Here is a 23,537-nt window from a genome sequence, read left to right on the forward strand (position 1 = left end):
CACCCAGTCGATTTTGACTTTTACATGGAGCAGGCTGGAGAAGAGCAGGAAGGGGACTGCTGCAGAGGAAGCAGGGTTTCCATGGCAACCAGCAGTTGCTCACTGGTCCTGGGGTGCAAACCACTGGGCAGAGGCTCACGGAAGAGACTCTGTGTGTGTGTGTGTCCCCGTGTGTGTGTTCTGCTCGCCTGCTGTCAGATAGTTGGACAGAGATATTGCACGGGACCCCACTGAGGCAGGTGCTGCAGCTGGGGGAGCTGCCTGCCTCATGCTCCATGCACTCCCAGTGGAGAGAGTGTCTTGGAGACATAGGAAGGCATTCTGGGAATATCCAGAGAACACCCTATCCTGGGCAGCTGGCAGCCTCTCAAAAGCCCCTATGCCCGGTCAATAGCCCTCCAGGTATCCCCAGTGTAGCCAATTTGAGCATGGCACCCTGCTCTGCACCCATTCCTAATCCCCTCTTCTTGGCAAAATGACCTCGTACCCAGCACCTGTTATGTTTCTATTCCCCGTGCCACTAGGACTCCCTCAGCCTCTGCCCAAGACTCAGAGCTGACATTTGCCCCGGCAGTCTGGCTGGCTCGGGTTGAGGGTAGGGGCTCCAGCGGAGGGGACCCAGAGGCCACACTGGACTTCCATGGGCATGAATGGCTTCTTTTAGGCTCTGCCAGGAATGACAAGTGGCATCCAGGTGGTGCACACCATTAGGAGGGTCCATCCTGCTCCCAGTGGTCAAGGCCAAACCTTGAATGGGGTGAGGGAGGCAGTACTGGGAGTGCAGGGTTCAGGGGGTGCTTTCTTTTTTCCTGTCACTTTTCCAATTTCCCTGCCACAGGCCAGCTCCAACCCCAGAGGTGCTGGACTCCCTCTGGTCTTGCTGTCAAATTCAGCACCTGTCCTAAAGGGGAAAGCAAAGTCCCCAGCCTACAGAGGAGGCCCATTCTTGGGGAGATCCCTGACCATCTGCCTAGAACTATAGGCCAGGCAAGAACAGGCAGCCTAGGGTGGTTAGAGGGGTCTGTGTGGCGCAGGCTTTGCAGTGACCCCTGTCCCTTCTAGGGTTCCATGGCAGGATCTCATTCACCAGGCTCCTGTTTGACAGAGGGTGAGACTCTGGAAGGTCCACGACCCCAATTTGTGAGCAGCTGAACAGTGCTTGAGCCAGCATCCTCATTTGTCCCTTTCTCTGGTCAGGCCATGTCAGTGTGGCCCTGCAGTGTCCCAGGCCTGGCCCTTCCTGGAGATTGCCAGGCCTGCTCTCACCATGATAAAGCCCAAAGCTTCCAACCATCCAGGCCAAGACTCACGCCTGGTTGGGACATGTCACCTCCTGTGTGGCACTGTTGTTGAGCCCAGGAATCTAGTCCCTCACAACTCTGAGTCAGTGGTTCCAGCACATTCCAGAAGAGCAGGGTCCCAACAGAAAGTGTTGGGACACTTCTGTTGCACATTCAGCAAGTGTTTGGGTGTCAAATCTGTGCTGGGAGCAGTGATTCTAGCTGATCCCTGTCCACCTGGAGCCCCCATAAAGGGAAAAAAATGGAGGCAAGCTCATGTCTACTGGTAAGGGCCTGACTGAATAACAGCAGCACACTCACAGCCCCTGTTATGCTTGCCCATAGTGATGGGTCTTAGTTCCTATGGCTTCTGTAACAAAATGTCCAGACTAGATAATTTCAAAAGACAAACATTTATTTCTCACAGTTCTGGAGGCTGGGAATTCCAAGTTCGAGGCACCAAGCATAGTGTCTGATAAGAGCTGTTTTCTGCTTCCTTACTGCGTGCTCACATGGTAGAAGGCTGAAAGGCAAAGGGGAAAAGGGCCTAGTAGGTTCCCCAGAGGCCTTTTATAAGAGGGGCTCATCACATTGAAGAGGCTGGAACCCTCATGACTCAATCAGCCCTCACGGGCCCTACCTTTCAGTTCTCTCACACGGCGCTTTAGGTCTCAACGTAAGAATCTTGGGGCGGAAGTTATGGAAACAGCCAAGATGCACCACCACTGACGAACGGATCAAGAAAATGTGGTATTTATACACAATGGAATTTTATGCAGCCATGAAGAAGAACGAAATGTTATCATTTGCTGGTAAATGGATGGAATTGGAGAAAATCATTCTGAGTGAGGTTAGCCTGGCCCAAAAGACCAAAAATCGTATGTTCTCCCTCATATGTGGACATTAGATCAAGGGCAAACACAACAAGGGGACTGGACTTTGATCACATGATAAAAGCGAGAGCACACAAGGGAGGGGTGAGGATAGGTAAGACACCTAAAAAATTAGCTAGCATTTGTTGCCCTCAACGCAGAGAAACTAAAGCAGACACCTTAAAAGCAACTGAGGCCAATAGGAGAAGGGGACCAGGAACTAGAGAAAAGGTGAGATCAAAAAGAATTAACCTAGAAGGTAACACCCACGCACAGGAAATCAATGTGAGTCAATGCCCTGTATAGCTATCCTTATCTCAACCAGCAAAAACCCTTGTCCCTTCCTATTATTGCTTATACTCTCTCTACAACAAAATTAGAGATAAGGGCAAAATAGTTTCTGCTGGGTATTGAGGGGGTGGGGGGGAGAGGGAGGGGTGGGATGGGTTGTAAGGGAGGGGGTGGGGGCAGGGGGAAGAAATGACCCAAGCATTGTATGCACATATGAATAATAAAAAAAAAAAAAAGAAAAAAAAGAGAACCTTGGGGCGGGGGCGGGGGGAGTCACATACAAACAGAAATATGCATAAGTAATAACCACAATTCAAGGTTAAATAAAATTTTTTAAAAAAGGAAGGCCGCAAAATGACGGCACTTTATAATCCAAGTTGTGGAATGACCAGTGCAGGTGAGTGTACTGAAAAGTGGGTGTAGTGGAGGAATGGCACCTCCAAAAGCTATATCCACCTGAAACTGCAGGTGAGGCCTATTTGGAAGAAAGACCTTTGCAGACATAATTAAGGATCACAAGGTAAGATCCCCTAGATTAGGGTGGGCCCTTCACGCAAAGACAAGTGTCCTTATAAGAGACAGAAGAGGAGACTCGGCCACATGAAGATGGAGGTGGAGGTTGGAATGGTGTGGCCACAAGTCCAAGAAGCTGGGATTGGTACAGAGACCCTCCTTAGAGCCTCTGGAGGGAGCATGGCCTTGCCGGCACCTAGTCTGGGGACTTCTGGCCTCCAGAACTGTGGGTGAATATTTGTGTTCTAGCCAGCCAGTTTGGGCCTCTTCACAGTCACATTTAATGAGCTCTTACTATGTGTCATGTTACTGTTCCAGTGTGACACGATGAGATTTTGGGAGACCAGAAGGAGAACCCACCAGGGGCTTCAAAGCAAGGAGAAGGAGCAGGAACACAAACCCCCCCTCCCCCCGCTCTGTACAGCATCTCTCCCCTAGAGTGTTCTGAGTCTCCACCCCGTCATCCAGGGACCCAGAAGGGAGGCACCTGCTGCATTGTTAGCAGCAAACACACTTCCTAATTCTGTGCCTTTTACTCTTGTTAAAAGACTTTCTTTCCTACCACACACCCAAGACTGGGGGTGCTAGCACACTCAGGAGCCTGCAGCCTGCAGACATTCTCCCTGGCGCGCGTGTGTGTGTGTGTGTGTGTGTGTGTGTGTGTCCCTGGCACTCACAGGTCACTCATCTGCCAGGCCCTGTGGGCACAGATGGGCAGGCAGCAGGCCAAAGACAAGGCTCTGCCACAGATGAGTGAGTGAGTGACTGTTTCCTGTGTTGCCCTGCCTGCTCCCTCAGGCTCCGGGGTCATAACCTGGGTGACAAAGCCTGCAGCTGCCAGCAAACACCTCAAGAATGCTGCATGGCCAGGTGTCCTGTGCTGATGGTGGTGTCCAGCCTCACGTGGGCCTGGAGCTCTTTCCCGAATGTGTCACATCTCCCAGCCAGACACCAGGATCATCATAGGTGGGACAAACCATTTCCTTCCAGGCTCCCTAGAGGGACCTGCCTAGGGGACCCATGTACTCACGGCTGCCCCCACTCTTCAGGGACTCTGAGGTTCCACAAGAAAAGAAACAGCAGTGGGTGACACCATCCTAAAGGGCTCTGGGCCCACTTCTGTGAGGACAAATGAGGCCCTTCTTGGGTTAACAAGATTATTTGGAAGCAGTGGTAAAACCAAGCATTCTCTCTCTCTCTCTCTCTCTCTCTCTCTCTCTCTGTATGTGTGTGTGAAGTCATGCTCCCCAGTTTGGTACCTCTGCTAATGGTCCCAGCCCCACTGGACCCTGCAGGAGCGATCTTGCTGGGAAAGGGGTGTAAAAAGGTAAAAGGGTCTGGATGCCCTCCACAGGAGGCCCTGTGGGACATATGCCCTCCACAGAAGGGTCTCCAGGGCCCAACCTACCCTCCGCCCTGGAGACCCTTCTGGGAGCCATATGTCCCACTGAGGCCCATATGCTGGTGCTTTAGCTCTGGGAGGGCTTGGGGCAGCAGGCTGCCTTCCCTGGCCTGGCCTCATCCAGGGACCGACAGCAGCCTCCACTGTCCACCTCTTCAGAGCCCATGCACCCTCATGCCCTGGACTCAGAGGCCCTCAATCATCCCACTAGCATCCTCCATAAGGCTTGTCCAGCTGACAGGTCCAGGAGGGGTAAGGTCTGGGTCTAGGTCTAGGAAAGGGTTAGGAAACCAAAGCTTAGCTCAGCTCCCCACAGCCCAGGCAGGTGACCTTGAGCGAGTCAATGCTGCCTCCTCCTCTATTAAACAGGATAAAGGGGAGCATACCATGGAGCACTGAGTGATCACAGGCAGGCACGTGCAGGTGACCACAGGGGAGGTGGCTGGTGATGACTGGAGCTGACACTCACCCCTTGGCACTCTACATCATGGCTCTGGCTGGCTCCCTCAGCCAGCACCTCTCCCTGAACTGTTGGTTGGGACAAGAAAGATGCACTCGGAATGGGAAATTTTTCTTCTTCCCTCTAACACCCCTTGGGAATCAGGCCCCTTACAGATGGATGGGGTGTGCTCGTGGACCCCCAGGGGAGTGCTCCATCAGGCTGGGCATCATGGCCACTGGGGAGACTTCACAGTGGACTGTAAGGAGGTGTCCAAGTGTGCACCGGCAGCAAGCCCTGGCTGGCTGGGAAGGGACATACATGCCAGGCTGAGTAGAATTAATGGGGGACCGAGGTGTCCAGCACGAGCAGGACACAGGAGGAGGTGGTGAGTTGACCCAGGGGCCCCTCCTCTCCCAGACCTGTCATCATCCCCAGTCTCCCAGAAACCCTCTTCTTCATGAGAGTGATGTGTGTTGGGCCTGTCACCTGGTGCTTCCCTTTGATACATTCCATCTGGAGGGGCTCCTTGTGGGAGAAGACACCCCTCTGTGCAGTGCAGGGGGCATGAGCCCCAATCCAGCCAGGACTGACTGGGGAGCCCTGTGAGACTAGGCACAACTGCCAGGGCACCATGACACCAAAGCTCTTTGTGCCAGGCACCATGACAAGCACTGTGCAGGTCCCACTGAGCCTCACTGAGCATTTCTGCAGCACAGGTGGCCCCATTCACAGGGAACAGAACTGAGGCTCAGAGAGAGAAAGCTACTTGCACCAGGTCACACAGCAGTGGGGCCCAGCTCTATCACAAAGAATGCTCCCTCAGCCAGCTCACTTCAGAGCACTTACCTGAGAGCTCTGATACAAACCTAGACTCTCTCAGCCCAGGGGCACAGCCTCCCACCTCCCTGCCTCAGGAAGGAGGCAAGACTCGTTCCAGCAAGCCTGCAGTGGGTCATGACCCCCCCCCCACCGACTCCCACACTCAGTAATGTCACTTATCAGGGCTTTTTTTGGCACCAGGTCCAGCCAACTCTGGGACCCATGGGGGCTTGTAGAGCTGGTGTGGCCTCTATATGCTTCCTGAAGCCAGTAGCAAGAGGCTGAGCTTAGGCCCACAGCAGCTCCTGCCTGTAGGACAATACCCTTTGGAGGCAACAAGGAGGCCACTTGCAGCCCAAAACCATCACTCTCTGCCCCGGGAGGCGGTGGCGGGGGAGGGGGACAGGCCTGGGGCTGTGGCAAATGAGGGTGGTGCTCAGCCATGGGGCCCTGGCCAAGCAGGAGCAAGGCCCTGCCTGGCTCCTGTGGTCTTTGGGGGAGGCGTGTGGGAAGCTCAGCAAGCCTGAGCTGCCTCACTCTGGGCACAGATGGTTCTCATTGCGGGCCGCCTCTTTTCCCTAGGAAAAACAAACCAGCTCTGGGCCAACAGACCCTTTTTTATCTCCTGTTTATTTTTGTTGCCGTTCTCCATTTGCCTGCAGCCACTGTGCTGTGGGCTGCATCTGCAAGGGTCTGGCTAGGGTGGCCTTGGCATTTTCTCCACCTTTGGGCAGTTCTCCAGGGAAGGGTGGGTCCAAGGTCAGTCTCCTGAAGATGTAACCATTTCCTACTCCCTGACTGTTCCTGTCCCACTGAGGGTCACAGACATTTTTCTAGGCTTTGGGATCTCCTCACTGCACTAGAAGGATTGAGATCAGATGGGGGTAGGGAGCAGCACAGAGCTGGAAAATGAGACCCCAGCTGGGCTGACTGCCCTGAGGCCTCTGGTGTGCCCAGCTGGTGCACACAGCTAGCTGGGGAGAAAGCCCTAAGGTGATCCATAACTACGGGTAGGTGAAGAGGAAACAGGCCCCCAAGGCTCCAAGAATTCATAGAAAAGGAGGCTGGGCAAAACACTAGAGTCCTGGGACCCCAGGTGGGCACCCACTGCTCTACCTGCATGCTGTCCAAATACTCCAGTTCCACAGATCAGGACACCAAGGTTGGAACAGGCAGCATGATGTCTTGAGTTGAAGGCCCCAGGGAGGTGGGGGCTAGCCCAAGGGTCCCACAGCCCTGCCAGGCAGCCCTGGATGTGAGGGGCTTACCCATGGCTGCACACAACCGCAGGGGTTAGAAAGGAGGACGGGAGAAGGAGGACCACGGTGAGGTGGGCAGGGTCCTGCCAAGCAAAGGCAAGGAGGCCTCAAACAGCTCAAGCCAGAGCACAAGAGGGGGTCCCAGTAAAGGGGGGGCAGGAGGACAGCAGAGCTGCACTGACACCAATGGCTCTGCAGGCTCCTAGAAGCCCCCAGGGACAGCCAGCGCTGCCCAGGCCTGCCCCCCTTGCACACCACCTTAGGATGGACGGGGCGGGGGGGGGGGCACACCCCTCAGGGGACTGCCGGCCTTCCAGGGTCGTTGTGTGATTCGCAACCTCAAAGGCCCTTTCCTTCCCCCGCTGCTGCGCCTCCCCCACCTTCCTGCCCACCCCTCGGAGGGCGGGACAGAGGCCAGCAGCGGGCAGTAGCCGGTGGGCGTCCGTCCCCCCTTCCTCCCCTCCCCTCCCCTCCCCGTTGCGCGGGCGGCGGTGACATCACGGCTCCGCGTTGGGAGGGGCGGCGGCGCCCCGCGCACATCACTTCCTCGGCGCCTCCCGCGGGCGCGGACGTGCGGACAGGCGGACAGACGGACAGACCGGCGGACAAGCGGGCAGACGGGCGGGTGGACCTGACGGGAGGGCGCGGGCGGCGCTCCCGGCTCTCGGCGGCATCTCCGACCCATGGCTAGCCCGGCCCCGCCCGCAGCCGACGAGCTCCCGGGCCCAGCCGCCAGGCGCCTCTACTCCAGGTAGGACAGGGACAGCGCGGGGACGGAGACCCGGGCGGCGGGCGGGGGCGGGAGGCGGCAGGCCCGGAACAAAGGCTGCGGCTGCGGCGCCGCGCAACGTGGCTGGGCCGCGCCTCCCTGGCCGCGCAGGGTGCGGTGGGGACGCCGCGGTTCTGCCCATGCCCGGTCCCGCGGGAGGCGTGGGTGGGGGTTGGGCACTGCCTGCAGCCCCCTCCCCATGCCAGAGGGGTTGGGTGGGGGACGCAGCTTCTCCACCTGGCCCTGCCGGCGGTTCCCCCCACCCCAGGCACTGCAGGGGTCGCTCCCAGGAGCTCCCCTCTGGAGCCTGGCACTGGTCTGACCTGGTGCAGGAGGCAACATGGCCAAAGACAGCCCGCTGTCAGGGATGGGCCCTGCCCCAGTGAGCATCCTTGAGCCCCAGGCCAGCTAGACTTGGGGTGAAGCCAGTCAGGTGGGTGTGTGCCTGCTGAAAAGGCACCTGCCTTCCAGGCAGGATCATAGGTGATCCATCGGGCTGGGCTCTGCGCCCATGCCCACTGGGGAATGACAGGGTGGCCCTGCCCCTGACCACATGCCTGTCTGGTGACTCCCGGACTGTTCAGGGTTCCTCAAAGTGGTGCCCTGGGCCTGGCAGTGGGCACATGGTCTCCCAGGTGGGCTGGGTGCTGCTAATTCAATTATTCAGGCTTCAGGCAGAGCTGGGTGGGCCCAGAGTGCTAGCCTGTGTATAGGCAGCAGCCCCAGGGGCAGACCCAGTTCCCTGCAGTGGGCCTCTGACTCTGAGGGACCACTGTTCTGGCTCCCACTGGCCATCCCCAAAACCTGAGGGCCTTCTTGGTAGGGACCTAGCTCCCAAGGAGTCTAGCCCCAGCCAGGCAAGCTCTGCCAGGCACCCAAAAGAGCAAACTGAGGCCCCGGAGGCTGGTGAAAAGAGGCCTTGCCGCCTTGTTCTGTTCCGTGCTGCTGCTCTGAGACACAGCCCCCATTGTGTGATCTCTGGGATCCAAGGCTGAGACCCCGGCCTGACTCCTGGGCCTCACACAGGGGCAGGGGCTTGAGAACAGGTTTGCTGTCAGCTGATGAAGGAGGCCTGTCTTGAAGGCTTCTTCCCAGGGCCCCCTGAGAATGCAGGCTGTGCAGGGTGACATTTGCCCCAGCGTTGTTGTCTATCCACTGTGGGAGGGAGGAGTGGATCAGGGTAGAAGCATGCATACATGTGTATGGAGGGAGTGTGGCCCCCGTGGGACCAGGAAGACCCTGCACAGCTGAGCACAGGCTCCACATTGTGTCAGTTATTCACAGGCTCCACCTGAGAGCCTGGGAACCTTTGCCTGGGGGAGCCAGCCCTGGACAGGGACAGTACTCAGAGAGGACACTAGTTGAGGCCCTGAGCCCAGTTTGGCATCCCTCTAAGCTGAGATGCAAGCTGAGCTAAAGGGTTGAGCTGAGCCCAGATTTGGGGTGAATAGCCATGAACTTTCCTGCAGGGCCATCAAGGAGGTGCTGAAGGAATTTTAGACCCCACTTGGGGGTCACAGCTAGGTCTTGGCAGTCAGTACCTGGTCAGAGCTGACTTTAGGAGGCTGAGCATTGCGGAGTGGGTGGTAGCTGCCTGCTCGAGAGGAAGGGTCTCTACCAACAGATCCAGCAGCCTCAGGCCACTGGAGCTGGGGAGGGAGAAATCCCTTGTGAAACCCAGCGGGTCCAGGGAAGCCTGCCTGCTGGCATGATGGCCAAGGGCTGTGGACGCCCTGGTGGACGAGATCCATCTGGCCAGAGCACTCTTTCTGTGGCTGCTCTGGGGGACCCTCAGTGGGAGGGGGTCTGCTCTGCACCATCCACCCTCCCAGAAGCTTCTCTTCCCACACTGACATTCCTTCCTGGAGTGAGTTTGGGCTAGTGGCTGCAGCACTGTGAAGGGCTGCAAGTGTGCCTGGGAGCTCACTGAGTCCACAGATGGGACCCCGAGGAGGGGCTGGTTTAGGGAAGCAGGAGAAGCTGAGGGGATAGCCCCCCTTGCCCAAAACAGGGGTTTGGGATAGAGGGACTGAGGGACCCGTGGAGGTGGGCAAGTGACCGAGGAGCCCAGTAAGTGGGGAACACTGGGCATTGTTCGCCTAGCCTCCAGCGTCCTGTAGGCCAACAGTGAGTGCTAAGTGGGTTGGGAGAGGGAGGGACAGTAGGGGACTTACCTTGATGTGGCCCTGCTAAAGATGCACAGGGGGTAGCACCCAGACTGTCATCCTCAGGCAGGACCCCTGTGACCACATGGCCAGCCTCTCCTATCCCTCACTGCCTTCCTTCCCTGTGTCCCCTAACAGGTCCCCTAGGGAATGGCCATCTGGCCCTAGGAATCCCTACAAACCTGACCTTTAGGCTTTCCTGAAGCTTAGATGGTCCCCTTCCTATCAATTCCCATTCCACCCTACTCCCCCAGTCCTGTCCCTTGCTCTCCCCTCACCCCTGGGCTGAGGGACCCAGAACAACAGTGGTGGGAGCTGGGACACTGGCTAGGAGGCCAGCTGGTGGTGGGCACATGAGTACATCCTGGAGCCTGGTGGGGTCAGCAGGGGCTGGAAAGCAGGCCGTGAGCCAGCCGATGGCTACTTCCAGCATGCTGCATTGGGTACTGAGGCCAGGCCAGAGGTGCATGGGCAGGAAGGAAGTTGGTGGCCACAGCAGCCAGGCTGGTCACCACTTCACTGACCAGGACACCAGCAGGATCTTGGCAGACAGCACTCTCTTTCCTGGCTGCCGTGGTCTGGCTCTGGTGGACTTTTTTTCTGATGGGACTGGGGTTTGAACTCAGGGCTTCACGCTTGTAAAGCAGGCGCTCTACTGCTTGAGCCACACCTCCAGTTCATTTTGCTCTGGTTATTGAGAAAGGTCTCGTGAACTATTTGCCTGGGCTGGCCTCACGCTGTGATCCTCTTTATCTAAGCCTCCCAAGTAGTTAGGATTTACAGGCGTGAGCCGCTGGTGCCTGGCGCTGCTGGCCTTTTTAAGCAGAGAGGCACAGGACAGCGATCTGTTAGAGCTATCTTAGGAACAATTGGTAGGCTGGGGCCAGGACCTCAGTGTAGAGGTGGGTCAGGCTGGGCTGGTCCCCCCAGACAGTGGGCGGGTCCTCTCCTAGGGGAGGTGGAGGACTATTGCTTACCAATGCAGCAGTGTGTCTGTCTGTTTAGCAAAGTGGCAAATCCTAGACAGGAAGCTGCTCAATTCCAGGATTGAGGTGGTGTGGCCAGTGGGGGGCCCTAAGCCCACAGCCCTGGAAAACCCCAATCTAGCCCTGGGGAACCCCAATCTCAAGCCCTGAGAGTAAGATTCCAGGTAGCCCTTGGGGTGGTCTGGTCTTCCAGAGGCCCCAGGCAGCCCAGTCTCTGTCTGCCCAGGATGACTACAGCGAGTCCCTGGGCACACAGGTAACCTTGACAGTGACTGACAGGAGGAGTACCTTTCAGCCTGGGGAGGGGGTATGGAGGGACAGAGATTCCAGAATCTTTCTTATTAGTGAGGAACCTGCCCTGCCAGGCTGGCATGGTCCCCAAGAGGGCAGGAGAGGGTGGCTACAGATCAGGAGGAGCTGGGGTTGATGTTGAGGGTACAGGGCCTAGGGGTTTAGCCACAGAAAGAGCAGAGTGGTCCAGGCCCTGCTCCAAGGTGTCCCAGCAGTGGGCAAGTGACTGGACCTAATGGGAACCTCATGTCCACATGGAAGGGGCTAGACAGGGCTTGGAAACCTTCCCTGCTTCTCATAGAATTCCTACCTCTGCTGAGACCCTAAGGTAACCTCAAAGACAGAGCCCTCTACCCCTGCTGTCCAATTTCCTCTGATCTTTCCCTACACCTCCCTCTGTCCTGTCCCTGTATCCCTTAGACACTCAGCCTTGGGAGGCCCCTCCCACCCCAAAGCACACAGCTGAAAAGGACAGGTGGCCTGGCAGGGGAGCTTCACAGCCCAAGTAGGGCTGACCCCAGGGGTGAGCTAGCTGGGGAGGCCTTAACAGGCCTCCCTGTTCCTACCGGCACACTGTGCTCAGGTCTATGGATCAGGGTTCTGCCTGCTCCAAGCCCCTGTGGCCCTCTGTCCATAGCTGCATGTTAGCAACTTCCCCTCTGCTCTGGGGTCCCTCCCACTACCTAGAGAGGGTCATTCTGTTGGCCTTCTCATGGTCAAGTGACTTGGAGAGCTGAGATTTGAGGAAGGCCCCCACTACCACAGAGGTGGCCTCCCCAGGCCCTGTGTGGTCCCACACCCTGGCTTGACCTGGGTTCCGAAGCTCACCTTGGATGGTCAGGCGAGGGTAATGCAGCTAGGTGAGGTCTCCAGGGATGATTCAGCCTGCCCCATATGCCAGGCCCCTGTGCCAGTACCACCAAGGTCACAGCCAGGTTAGGCTGAGATTGGATGTGGGGCAGATTAGACTCTGGGTCCTAGAGAGAATAGGAAAGGGTCATGTGCCAACCCCATCCAAACTCAAGTTTTGCCCAGCCTGGGGACAGGTCCTCTTGGCAGGCATTACAGGTGGGAGAGCTTAGCCGCCTGCCAGACTGTGCTGCACCAGCTGTGGGCTAGACGGGGCGGGGCTGGGCACGGTCCCAGTATTTGTATTCCTTTCATTCACCAAACCTTGACCAGTACTTGCTACGTGCAGCCCCAGCCTTCCTGAAGTAGCTGGGTGCAGAGCTGGCCACAGGGTCTGACCTGCATAAAAAATTGCTGAGGAGTGGCTGTGACTGGGTGGGAGGGCAGTGCTGCACCCGACACGGCTGGGTTTGGCTCCCATGCCCCCTCCCCAGCCCTGGAGGAGGACAGGAGGACAGCAGAGGATTACTTGGGCTCATCCCCCCGCCCCTGCTGTCAGTGCTTTGAGCTGCCCTTGATCCCTTGATCCACGTCAGACCCCAGGGCAGGAGGACCCACTGGAGGGACTAGGGTCTCCTGGAGCTGGAGGTGTGGGAGCCAGGAGTCCTGAGATTGGCCCATGCCCTGTGACCCATGCCCAGCGGAAGGGAGCAATGCCGGCTTCCTCTGGGGAGGGCCAGCCTCTGGCCCTGAGCTTGGCAGAGAAGGCTGTGTGCAAGGTGGTGAATGGTACCCACCGCCCCCGCCCGCTGCTGCTGCCCGTGGGCCTGGAGCTTTGGCTGTATGTGCAGAAGATGCGCAACCTGCAGAGGAAGAGGTGCGGCCAGGTGGGTGGGCACATGGGCTGGGCAGGTGTGGGGCCTCGGGGGATAGGTTCCTGGCTGGAGGGTTGAGGTGTGACTGTGGTGTCTTGGAATAAGTGGGGTTCTGGCCTGGACACCCCAGCCTGCTGCCTCTCAAAGCAGCTCCCTGTGGTGTGGCCCCAGGTAGACCACCGTCTGAGGTTTAGGATGGGCACACCGGTGTCCCCTCTGTCACACCCCCAGGGCTTCTGGCCTCAGGCCTTTCCCAAAGCACAAACCTCCTTTAGTCTGAGCTAGTGCCGAATCTCTGGCCAGGAGGAGATGGGGTGGGGAGGCAGCAAGCCCCCACGTTGCAGACCAGCTCCAGGCCCCCTCTCCTTCACAGTCACTGGAAGGACAGCAGCAAAGAGTTTTGTCAGACCATTTGGCCAATAGCCAGGCAGGGACAAACAGGCCTTAATTAGGAAGCCTGAGTGTGGCACTGGCCACAAGAGTGAAGCCATCTTGTGGCTGGTTGCCATGGTAACCATGGGCTCCTGAGACCGACATGGCATCCAAATGGCGTTTCTCAGGGGGTTCGGCGAGGTAGCTGCCAAGGAGTCTGTCAGGTGTGGTGGAAGGTCCTCCTCGCATGCTGAGGTGGTGGACAGCCTGAGGGTTTGGCTTCCTGGTTTCAAAGCCTCATCCTTGACCACATGGCTCTGCTGGTCCCTGGGGGAAGCATGGAGGTGGTTAGGATGCCAGGGCACTGGGTTAGTATCCACCATGGAGGGAGGGAGCACACCCCTCCGCATGGGTGAGAGCTGAGCTCTTTCTGGTATCCCCTGCACACCCCAAACTATGGCTGTGTCCCAATTTTACATCTGGTGAAGGCCCTGCAAGTGCTGCTCACCAGGTGAAGCTCTGGCCAGTGGTGCCTGGACTGTGCGCTCAGGCAGGGCAGCCCCACCCCCGGTCTCCTACAGGCTCCCTGTGGCAGGCAAACTCAGTGGGATACCCAGCGAGCCAGGGCTCTGGTTGGGTACGGTATGGGTACATGGTGACCCTCAGCCAGTTGGCCTGAGTAGCATCCCAGCATAACACTGAGTGGCATGGGGACAGACTCCTGCTGACCCTGTCCTGAGAACTCATCCTCCTGTCGTTTGGAGAATTGGGAGCTGTGGAACCCTGAGCCTCCTGGTCAGAGGGTCTCGAGGATGGAGGCAGGCAGCCTGGCAACTGATTTCCAGAGAAAACGGAGGGACCCTAAAAGCAGAAGTGGTGCTGCCAGAAAAGGGCTTGTCTGGTGTTGGGAGCTGTGGGTGACATTGGGATCAGGCACCAAGTCTGGGTCCCCAGGCTGGTTGACTGGATGGGCATGTGGGCACAGTGAGGGTGGGGCTTCCTCAAAAGAAAGCTCAGAGGGCATGGGCTGAGGGCACTGAGGCCAGCTTCTCAGGGTTCATCTCCACCCGTCTGTTCACGTGGCACTGTCTTCCTGGGAAAGTTCAAAATGCCCTGTTTTCTTGATAACAGAGGGACACAGTGAGGGGGGCACTGTGGTTTGAATCAAAAGGACATTTGGTTAAAATGGTTGAGAAAACACTGCCCCTTCATTCCTGATTACTGCCCAGTTCTCACAACACAGAGGACAGCTGGTGACTTGGGGTGTAACAGGGCACTCAATATGGACTCTGTAGGAGCAGGCGTGATGGCACTGACTGGTAATCCCAGAACTCAGGAGGCTGAGGCAGGAGGATCACAAGTTCAAGGCCAGCCTGGAATACATAGCAAGACATAGTCAAAAACAACAACAAAAAACCATCCAGGGGCAGTGGCTACTCAGGAGGTAGAGATCAGGAATATCTTGGTTTGAGGCCAGCCTGGGCAAAAAGTTGGCAAGACCCCATCTCAATGAGTAAAAGCCAGGCATGATGGCACTTACTTGCCATCCCAGCTATTCGGGAAATGTAAATAGGAGGATTGTCAGCCTGGGCATAAAAGCAAGAATCTATCTCAAAAATAACTAAAGCAAGAAAGAGCTGGGGGCATGGTTCAAGTGGTGGAGCGCCTGCCTAGCAAGCTCAAGGCCCTGAGTTCATACCCCAGTGCCACAAAAAAAAAAAAAAATCTGTATATCTATACATCTCTATATCTATGTGTTACTCGAGAGGCTGAGGTGCAAAGGTCACTTGAGCCTGGGCAACCTAGTGAGACCCTTGTCCAAAAAAAAATCAATGAAGTGAAAACAACAGTGAAACAGTGATAGGGCTGGCCTGCAGTCCGAGCCCAGCCCACCTCTTTTCCAGGTCCCCAGCTCCCTCCTTCTTCCGTTCCCTCCCACTTCCCTAGTCGTTGGGACCTGACCTACCCATGTCACCCACCCCATGTGTCCCCCGCTACCCCTGGGCAGTTGGAGCAGGGTAGACACTGGGGCTCCCAGGGACCAAATGTCCAGCTCAGGGCCCTGCAGCAGGGAGGACAGAGCCAGGCAGCCTGAGTGACCCCCACACCTGCCCCTCCCTAACAGCTGAGGGCAATTCACCTGAGTCCTGGGGGCTGTGTGTCCTTCTGATCAGGGTCCCAGGGTGGCAGCTGGGGTCAGGAACCCTACCTCTGCAGCTGTGCAGGGCCCAAGGTTGAGGAGGTTCTCTGGCACGGCCTTTGTGTGGGTGCTCACCAAGGGGGCCTAAGCCCTTGGACTTGGCAGGATTCCAGGCAGGAAGCTGGAGCAGTTTTGCCAGGGGGCTGGGTTCATCCTGGGACACAGTGCTGACCATTTTCTCCCTCAGCTGTTCCTCAGGCAGTCCTGGCTGGCAGCCCACAGGTGCTTCTCAGTTCTTTGGGTGAGGGACATGCTGGAGAGGGGCTATTGACCCACACACCAGATGTCTCCTTGCCACTCAGCAGAGCTCTCCCCTGTGGGGACAGAGTGACTTAACTCACCACACTGCTCAGGGGGTCTGCCCTGGAATGAGGATGGGAGGGGCTGGGATCAGATCCTACTCTGTTGTTCCCATGAGCTGACCCACCCTCTGTCTCAGCTGTCCTGGGGGTGGGTATTGAGTTGTCTCTCAGGCTGCCGGGGCCTCTGGGGAGCATAGAGGGCAGGCGGCTGTCCCTTTGGCCGGTGCTGCTGGGATCCAGGGGGGCCCTGCTTCACAGAGCTTGGCTCACACTGGCCTAAGAGGCTCCGTGCTGTTCTGGTCTCTGGCCTTTACCCCAGGTAGTCTCTGGGCCCTAGTGGCTAGGAGCAGACGGTGAGGTCTGGGTAGAGGTGAGCATCTAGGATGCTGTTGAGTCCAGCACTGCCTCCAGGTATGAATTCCCAACACATACATAGCTGAGTGCAGGAGTGGTGCAGACCACAGCTACTGAAGAGTGTTGTCCATGGTGTGACCATGAAGGAGCTTGGGTCCCTGAGGGCTAGGACATGACATCCCTCCCTCTGCCCAGGATGGAAGCCTCATGCCTGGAGCTGGCACTGGAGGGTGAGCGGCTGTGCAAGGCGGGTGACTTCAAGGCAGGTGTGGCCTTCTTCGAGGCTGCTGTGCAGGTGGGCACTGAAGACCTGAAGACACTGAGCGCTATCTACAGCCAGCTGGGCAATGCCTACTTCTACCTGAAGGAGTATGCCCGTGCTCTACAGTTCCACAAACATGACCTGCTGCTGGCACGGTGAGCACCTGGCAGGATACAATCTAACTGCAGTGGACACTGCTCTGCCCTCGGGGAGGCAGGAGGGAGCAGTTACGATGTGAGCTGGCGATGGGGTTCTCAGAGCCCAAGGGATTCCAGCAGTGTGCCCCTGACCTGAGAAAGGGGTCCATGGATCTAGAAGGGAATTTGCAAGTCCCCCAAGGGGACTGTGTTCAAGCTGAGGCACATGAGACACATGTGTGCCTGTATCTGTATGTCTGTGTGCGTGAGCATGTGTCTGTCCATGTGTCCCCATTGTGGGGAGGTACCCATGACTCTATGTCTGCCTATATGTGATTTGGAGCACCACCCAGAGGTGTTGCCCCTTCCCTGGTGTCCAGGCTCTGGGCTCATTCCTAGCTACCTGGTCTAGAGTGTGGTCCTACTCCAAGGCCCTGCTCTCCCTGGGAACCCCAAGCCCCCTGCAGTGTCACTGCCTCCCTCTGGCCCCCATCCCCTGTTCCCAAGTGTCTTCATTCTTGTCCAGTCTGTGGGCCTCTGCCCATGCTGTATCCTGTGGGGCCCCTTCCCTTGCCTCTCACCCTGCCCAGCTCCTCCACCTGAGGCTGACTTGACCTTGGTGGGGACAGAGCTCCCACCATCCCTACCTATACTGGTCTCCCCTATCCCCTGTCCACCATAGACATCCTGTCCTCAGCACCCACCCCAGGATCCAGCAGCAGTTTGATAGAATGTTCGCTGGATGGGTCACTGTATTTAACGTTCCATTACCACCCACCCCCTGGCTTCTCTGGGTCATAATAGCTGCAGGGATCTGGGCCAGGTCCTGAGGTCCTTGTGGAGCCCATGGCAGCGCTAAAGGCTGCTGGGGAAGGCAGGGGGACCGTCTCCAGAGCAGAGGGAATGGTTCTAAGCTGGATCCCTGCCCCAGGGCTATCTGCAGGGCTTCCTCTGCCCCTACCCAGCATCACCCATTGGTCAGGCTCCTGGGCAGCCTCAGGCCCATGCCTGAGGCCCTGTTGGGTTCAGGGTCCCGTCCAGTCCTCAGCCTGGCTCCTCACTTCTTCCTGTCCTGCAGAGCCATTGGTGACCGCATGGGGGAGGCCAAGGCCAGTGGGAACCTGGGCAACACTCTCAAGGTCTTGGGCCGATTCGATGAGGCCATTGTCTGCTGCCAGCGTCACCTGGACATTGCTCAGGAGCAGGGGGACAAGGTAGGTGGTTGGGCCTCTAGGCCACCTGCCTTTCCCACCCTTGCCCTCCGGACAGTGTCCTGGTCAAGGTTTGAGCAGGTGTTAAAATACCGCTCATTCAACCCTGCTCAGCTGTCCCCCACAGGTGAGAAACCAGGGGGACCCCAAGTGGCTCCGGAGAGTACAAGGTCCCTCAGAGACAGGGCCACTTCTACCTCATGCTGACACTGCAGGGCTGGGACCCAGCTCCCTAAGCCATGGCCCCACCCCATCTTCCGCTCAACTTGGCTTCCCTTGGCCAACACCCTAGTCACCCCTTTGGGGGTCAGGGGCCCTGGGAGACAAAGGTTGGTGGGGCTCTGGAGAAGTCAGGCATCCATGAAAGTAGCCCCGTGGCTAGAGGGGCTGCAGGTCCTTCCTTGGCAGCCTTTGGCCACCCTCCCTCCAGAGCCATGTGGGATAAGCATCCCTCCTTCCCTGGTGTAGGCAGGTAGAGGTGGCCACAAATGCTCAGAGCCCTGGCATGTGCCCCTGAGCTGGAGCTCTTACCCTTGGTCATTAGAGGGCAGAGCAAAGGTCTGGCCATCTCTATTGTCCCAACTGGTGGAGGAGGAAGGGATGGCCAGAGTGGAGTGGCTCCTATGAGGGGCCCTGGAACAGCAAGGCCAGTGGGCCAGGAGATCAGCCCACCACCTGTGCACATGTACACCTCAGGCGGGCTCTGTGGGGTACTGCAGAGGCACGCCCCACACCTTGGTGCTGCCTGCAGGTCGGAGAGGCGAGGGCGCTCTACAACATTGGCAATGTATACCACGCCAAAGGCAAGCAGCTGTCCTGGACCACTGTGCAGGACCCTGGACACCTGCCACCTGACGTCCATGAAACACTGCGCAGGGCTTCTGAGTTCTATGAGTAAGTAGAGCAGGCTGTGCCCCAGGGTGGAGGGGATAAGAGATCCAGGTGCCTGAGCTGCAAAAACACTTCCTGAGTGTTGTGAAACAGACAGGAGATGGGGCAGCAGCCCCAGGTATGGAACACCCCCACTCAGTCCCACTCACACCTGTCAGGGACAGATGCTACCTGACCAGCCCCAGAGCTCAGATGGCACTGGAGCCAAATCAGCATCTGGAGATGCCCTGTTTCCATGGCTCACCCAGTGAGGGCAGCCTGGGGTGGTGGGAATGTACCCATTTTCCTGATGCTGGGAGGAGCATAGCTCAGACAGGTTTGGCCCCCAGGAGGAACTTGTCCTTGGTGAAGGAGCTGGGTGACCGGGCGGCCCAGGGCCGGGCCTACGGCAACTTGGGCAACACACACTACCTGCTGGGAAACTTCACAGAGGCCACGACCTTCCACAAGGAGGTGAGCGGACCCGGGGCAGCAGGCCTGGGGCAGTGGGACAGGGCCCTGGCAGCGGCCGCCCCCTGGTAGTCTTTGATGGTGAGGAGGTGCAAGGCAGCAGGGGTGCCCCCTCAACCCTCTGGCTTCATTTACACTTGGTCTGCTTCACTGGACACACTGACAGCAGGCCAGTCACCCCAGGCAGGGAGGCAGCACCTGTCTGTCTGCCTCAGGTCCCAGGGCTGCTCTGTGATGTCCTGGGCCTCGGGTCTGTCTGCAGCGCCTAGCCATTGCTAAGGAGTTCGGCGACAAGGCGGCGGAGAGAAGGGCCTACAGCAACCTGGGGAATGCCCACATCTTCCTGGGGCGCTTCGACGTGGCAGCTGAGTACTACAAGTGGGCAGCCTCCCTCAGGGAGAGGGAGGAGGGCCCTCCTGGGGGAGACTGGACTCCTGGCCAAGAAGGTGCCTAGCCCAAGGTGGAGAGGGAGTCTGATTGCCTAGACTTTCCAGGAAGGTAGGAAGCTCATGGGGGGGCCTGAACTTGTACCAGGGCTGTGCCAAGGCTGGAGCCATCTGCCTCCTAGCTTGAGTAATGGCCCGCCGGGTAGAGCTGGGTTCTTAGGCCCTATAGTGAGCCCTAAGTGTCCCGTCTAAGGCCTTGAGCCACTGTCCTGGGACTACAATGGAAGAACAGCAGCTCAGGGTATTTAGGTAACCCGGATACCCCTCAGAGTCCAGTAGGATTCGTGAGCATGTAGTGTTCGAAGTCAGTACTGTGGCCATCTGAGGATAGGGACATAGCCAGGCCCCTGAGAACCTTCTACCCCTCACCTGCCCTCCAGTTGAGGGGGGATACTGAGGCCGACCCTCCCACTCTGCACAGGAAGACACTACAGCTGTCCCGGCAGCTGAGGGACCAGGCGGTGGAGGCGCAGGCCTGCTACAGCCTGGGCAACACCTACACGCTGCTCCAGGACTATGAGCGTGCGGCTGAGTACCACCTGCGGCACCTGGTCATCGCACAGGAGCTGGCTGACAGGTGCGTGGACATGGCTGCAGCCTGGCCTTCAGGGGCTGGATCACAGAGGCTGAGTCCAGGCGGCCTGGGCCCAAACCCCTGCTCCGTCACTGACCACGGCATGGCCAGAGCAGGGTGGCTCCCAAGCCTCAGCCTCCCCCTCAGTTAGTGGGTAACACTGCTGAGGGGACTCAGCAAGACTGTGGATGTGCTCTCAGGGACCCTTGGCACAAGCTGGTGAGGGATTTCCCTGGTCACCAGGCCAGCACCCCTTTCCCCCAGGTCTATGTAAATATCCCTGGGGAGACAGGCCAGCACCTGGCTCCAGAGCAGCCCTGCATACAGGTTGGGGTGGATAGTGGCCAGAACAGGGGCTCTGAGCCCCAAGTCTGCCGACTGTGGCAGTGGAGAGAGGGAACCTCCAAAGCTGCCCTGCAGGAAGGAGGTTTACAAGGGCCCCAGGGTTTTCTCTGGGGGTGATGGAAGTGTTTAAGTGAGGTGGTGGTGATACAACAACGTCAGTTTGCTAAGTGCCACCAAATCCACTTGGAATTAACATTTCTGCTTTACTTGAAAATAAATGGCTCCAGGGCGGTTGGGGCTGTCCTCTCCAGGGGTGGAGGAAGCACAGGGGAGATTGCTTTGACAGCCACTAGGAGGCGAGCCAGGCCACGAGTCAGGCACCCAGCCTTCTGCCTGATCCACCCAGTGGAGCCAGAAAAGCTCCCGGAGGCCAAACAGGCTCCAGGGCTGCTTCACAAGGTCAGGTTTTCTGAGTTAGTGCTTTTAACAGGACGGGGATTCTTCCTGATGGTGGCCAGCTCTGTAGGCGGCCCTGGCCAGGAGGAAGGGGTGGGTCATTGCAGCCAAGAATGTGCTGTCCTATCGCCCCGTCCATGCCTCTTGGGCTTGGGGACTGAGGTGACCCACACCAGGGCGCTGGGGACAGCAGGCAGGCCTAGGGAGGACAGGTGTGTACTGTTTTCCTGCTTACAGGGTGGGCGAGGGCCGGGCGTGCTGGAGTCTGGGGAATGCCTACGTGTCTATGGGGAGTCCAGCGCAGGCACTAACCTTTGCCAAGAAGCACCTGCAGATCTCCCAGGAGGTGAGCAGCCTGCATCCCAGGTCCTCTGCCCAGTGCTTCTCTGTGCCTGCACTCCCTTCTGGACTGCCCTTTCTGTCCTTCTGGGCTGTAGCAGCCATCCTGGCCACTAGGTTATGCAGAGACTAGGTTCCTGCTGTCTGTAGGCCATGGGTGAATGGGGGAGCAAGGGACCTGCTTTGCACCCCTAGAGTATCCGTGACACTTGTGGGAGACCCATGACTGCCCTACCCCTGGCCCCACCCCCATAGACCCCATAGGCTGAGCCCACCATCAAAGTGGGAGTGACTCCCAGAGGCAGCCCAGGGGCAAAAAGGCCTGCCGCTACCTGGGGGCTTCCTCTGGATCCCCTGGGCTGGATAGCATCCTGAAAGCTGAGTTTCCCTCCTCCTTAGACAGGGTGCCCAGGACCCTCCTGCTGTGGGCAGGCAGGGTTGTCACAGGTGAGCCCTAGACCTCCCTAGGAAAGGACAGATCCAGTGCCACCTGATTACCACAGCTCCAAGTGGGAGGCTTGCAGGTGTCCAGGTGGAGGTGAGGAGGACAAGAAGGCTCAGAGCAGCTGAGGCCCCATCCAGAGAGCTCCTCCACTGGGTGGCCAGCCCCCATGTTCCCCGGAGTGCAGAGCTCTCCATGCTCCATGTGCCATCTGGGCACCATACTTGGCTTGTTTCTGTGCAGTGCAGATGCTTGGGAGGCTCCTGGTGGAACCTCAGTGTGAAGCTTTTGTGCTGTGCTGGGAGCCTAAAGCTGGTGGGTTTTGAGGCTGAGAAAGACACGGCCCAGGCCAGGGTCAGGCTGTCCACTCACCAGAGAGTATGCAAGGAGGCACCACAAGAGTCCATGACTGGGTTGCCTAAGACCTTGGACGGGGGACACAGAATGTACTTGCAGGACCACAGTGAGGCCTGGTTCCCTCAGAGGCCCAGGGGTCAGCCTAGGCTACCCTGCAAACCAGGGACAGTATGCTGGGGACCCAGCCCCATTTGCCCACTCACCTGGCTCTGCTTGCTGCAGATCGGGGACCGGAGCGGGGAGCTCACAGCCCGCATGAACGTTGCACAGTTGCAGCTGGCACTAGGCCGACTGACCAGCCCAGCAGCCGCAGAAAAACCTGACCTGGCCGGCTATGAGGCCCAAGGTGAGTTCTCAGAGCTGAGGGCTCAAATCTCAGCCTGGGCCGCAGTTTGGCAGGGATATAACGGGGACACCTGGGGAGAAGGGTGTAGTGCTCTCTGGGACCCAGCACAGTGCTGGCCGTCTGGTGTGGGGATACAGGAAGTGGGTTCTGTACAAATAGAACTGCTCAGCAAAGTAAGGCGCCACCCACCAGGCAGCAAGCACCTGCCTCATGGAGCACCCCACTGCCCAGCCTTGCACTGGGCCTAGGAGAGACTCCTGCAAAGGCACAGTGGGGGTAGCGGAGGGAGTGGACAGAAACCTACCTGGCAACAGAGGCCTGGGGGCACAGACAGGCCCCATGGAGCAAGTGGGGAATAAGGGGAGACTGGAAGAGATAGCAGAAACAGGCAATCAGTAGGCATGGGCACTGTGAACAAGGGTGTGGTGACCAACTGAAAACCAGTCCATTTGGCCTGTTCTCCACCACCCTGCACCACAGGCAAGGGCCTGTGGTCACCTCGTGTCCCTCCCACTCACGATCCTGGAGGTACCACAAGGCTGATGGCAGGAAGAAGGCTGCTCACTGTGCCCCCCCATCCCCCACTTCAGGGGTCGTTCATCTCACATACCCGACCCAGGCAGTCCAAGAGGGGAGAGCTCTGTCACCAGACCAGTATAGGAGGGTGCAAGAGGGAGCCGAGGCTGTGTTTGCCTGGGATATAATCAGTCAAGGTCCAGGGTAGGCTGAGGCTGCTATAATGACTTCATTCACAGACTGCTGGTCATCCTGTACAGGTCAGCGTTTCGCACGAAAGGACAGAACATTCCCTGCAAAGCAAATATATTAATATATACTAGGGAGGGGGCCAGGTGGGGTAAGGGTTGCCATGCTGAGTTGGCTTCCTGAGGCAGACGGGGGGTGGGTGGGGACAGGCCTGGGCAGGGGGCCAACTGCCCCGGTTCACATGGCCACAGCCCCAGAATTGGAACCCCAGCCCCTACCTGGTTGGGTTCCCAGGGACACCCACCTGCCTCAGCCTGCAGGGTCGCCCGGAAGGGGGACCTCTCCACCATGAGAGCTGCCTGTCCCTGGCCTCGAGAGCTTGTGGTGGGTCTCTGGTATTTCTTGTTTATGTTGGGAAATGGGGCTGAGGACAAAAGAGAAGGAGCAATTGCTCTGGGTCCCTCAACCAGTCAGGGCAGCAGGGGTGCCATAGTCAATAGGTGGGGGAATAGCATGACACACATCTCTGTCCCCTGTTCTGCCCCAGGATGCACAGTATCTGCCCCTGCCTGGGTTTTTCCCAGGGTGGGTAGCT

At 58.1% G+C, this 23,537-nt stretch overlaps 1 protein-coding gene and 1 long non-coding RNA gene across 15 annotated transcripts in view; one reads left to right on the forward strand and one right to left on the reverse strand.

Moving 5' to 3' along the window:
- Positions 1 to 1,700: 1,700 nt before the first annotated feature.
- On the reverse strand, positions 1,701 to 23,382 carry LOC141415741 (uncharacterized). 9 transcript variants are annotated; one of them, XR_012440690.1, is made up of 8 exons: positions 23,247 to 23,382; positions 22,848 to 23,046; positions 21,066 to 22,603; positions 17,402 to 20,952; positions 15,326 to 15,699; positions 13,080 to 13,512; positions 11,918 to 12,066; positions 1,701 to 1,803 (listed from the first exon to the last, which is right to left on the reverse strand). It is a non-coding gene; the product is annotated as an uncharacterized lncRNA (long non-coding RNA). The 9 variants fall into 9 exon arrangements; XR_012440693.1 differs by lacking the exon at positions 1,701 to 1,803 and having other exon boundaries at positions 7,711 to 12,066; positions 21,066 to 22,307; positions 22,542 to 22,603; XR_012440691.1 differs by lacking the exon at positions 1,701 to 1,803 and having other exon boundaries at positions 7,711 to 12,066; positions 21,066 to 21,959; positions 22,095 to 22,603.
- The window catches only part of Gpsm1 (G protein signaling modulator 1), a 30,872-nt gene continuing 14,742 nt past the window's right edge, over positions 7,408 to 23,537 (forward strand). Inside the window, exons 1-9 of one of the 6 annotated variants that reach the window (XM_074052830.1) lie at positions 7,408 to 7,629; positions 16,237 to 16,458; positions 17,519 to 17,654; positions 18,403 to 18,545; positions 18,872 to 18,995; positions 19,255 to 19,370; positions 19,860 to 20,015; positions 20,991 to 21,099; positions 22,114 to 22,237. In XM_074052830.1, the coding sequence (XP_073908931.1) occupies positions 7,562 to 7,629; positions 16,237 to 16,458; positions 17,519 to 17,654; positions 18,403 to 18,545; positions 18,872 to 18,995; positions 19,255 to 19,370; positions 19,860 to 20,015; positions 20,991 to 21,099; positions 22,114 to 22,237 (1,198 nt within the window). In that variant the 5' untranslated portion in view covers positions 7,408 to 7,561. Of the gene's footprint in view, positions 7,630 to 11,940; positions 12,816 to 16,236; positions 16,459 to 17,518; positions 17,655 to 18,402; positions 18,550 to 18,871; positions 18,996 to 19,254; positions 19,371 to 19,859; positions 20,016 to 20,990; positions 21,100 to 22,113; positions 22,238 to 23,537 lie in introns of those variants that run through there. The other 5 variants (XM_074052831.1, XM_074052832.1, XM_020183530.2 and 2 more) reach the window with 5 other exon arrangements.

Source organism: Castor canadensis, chromosome 13 (genome assembly GCF_047511655.1).
Source record: "Castor canadensis chromosome 13, mCasCan1.hap1v2, whole genome shotgun sequence".
NCBI lineage: Eukaryota > Metazoa > Chordata > Mammalia > Rodentia > Castoridae > Castor > Castor canadensis.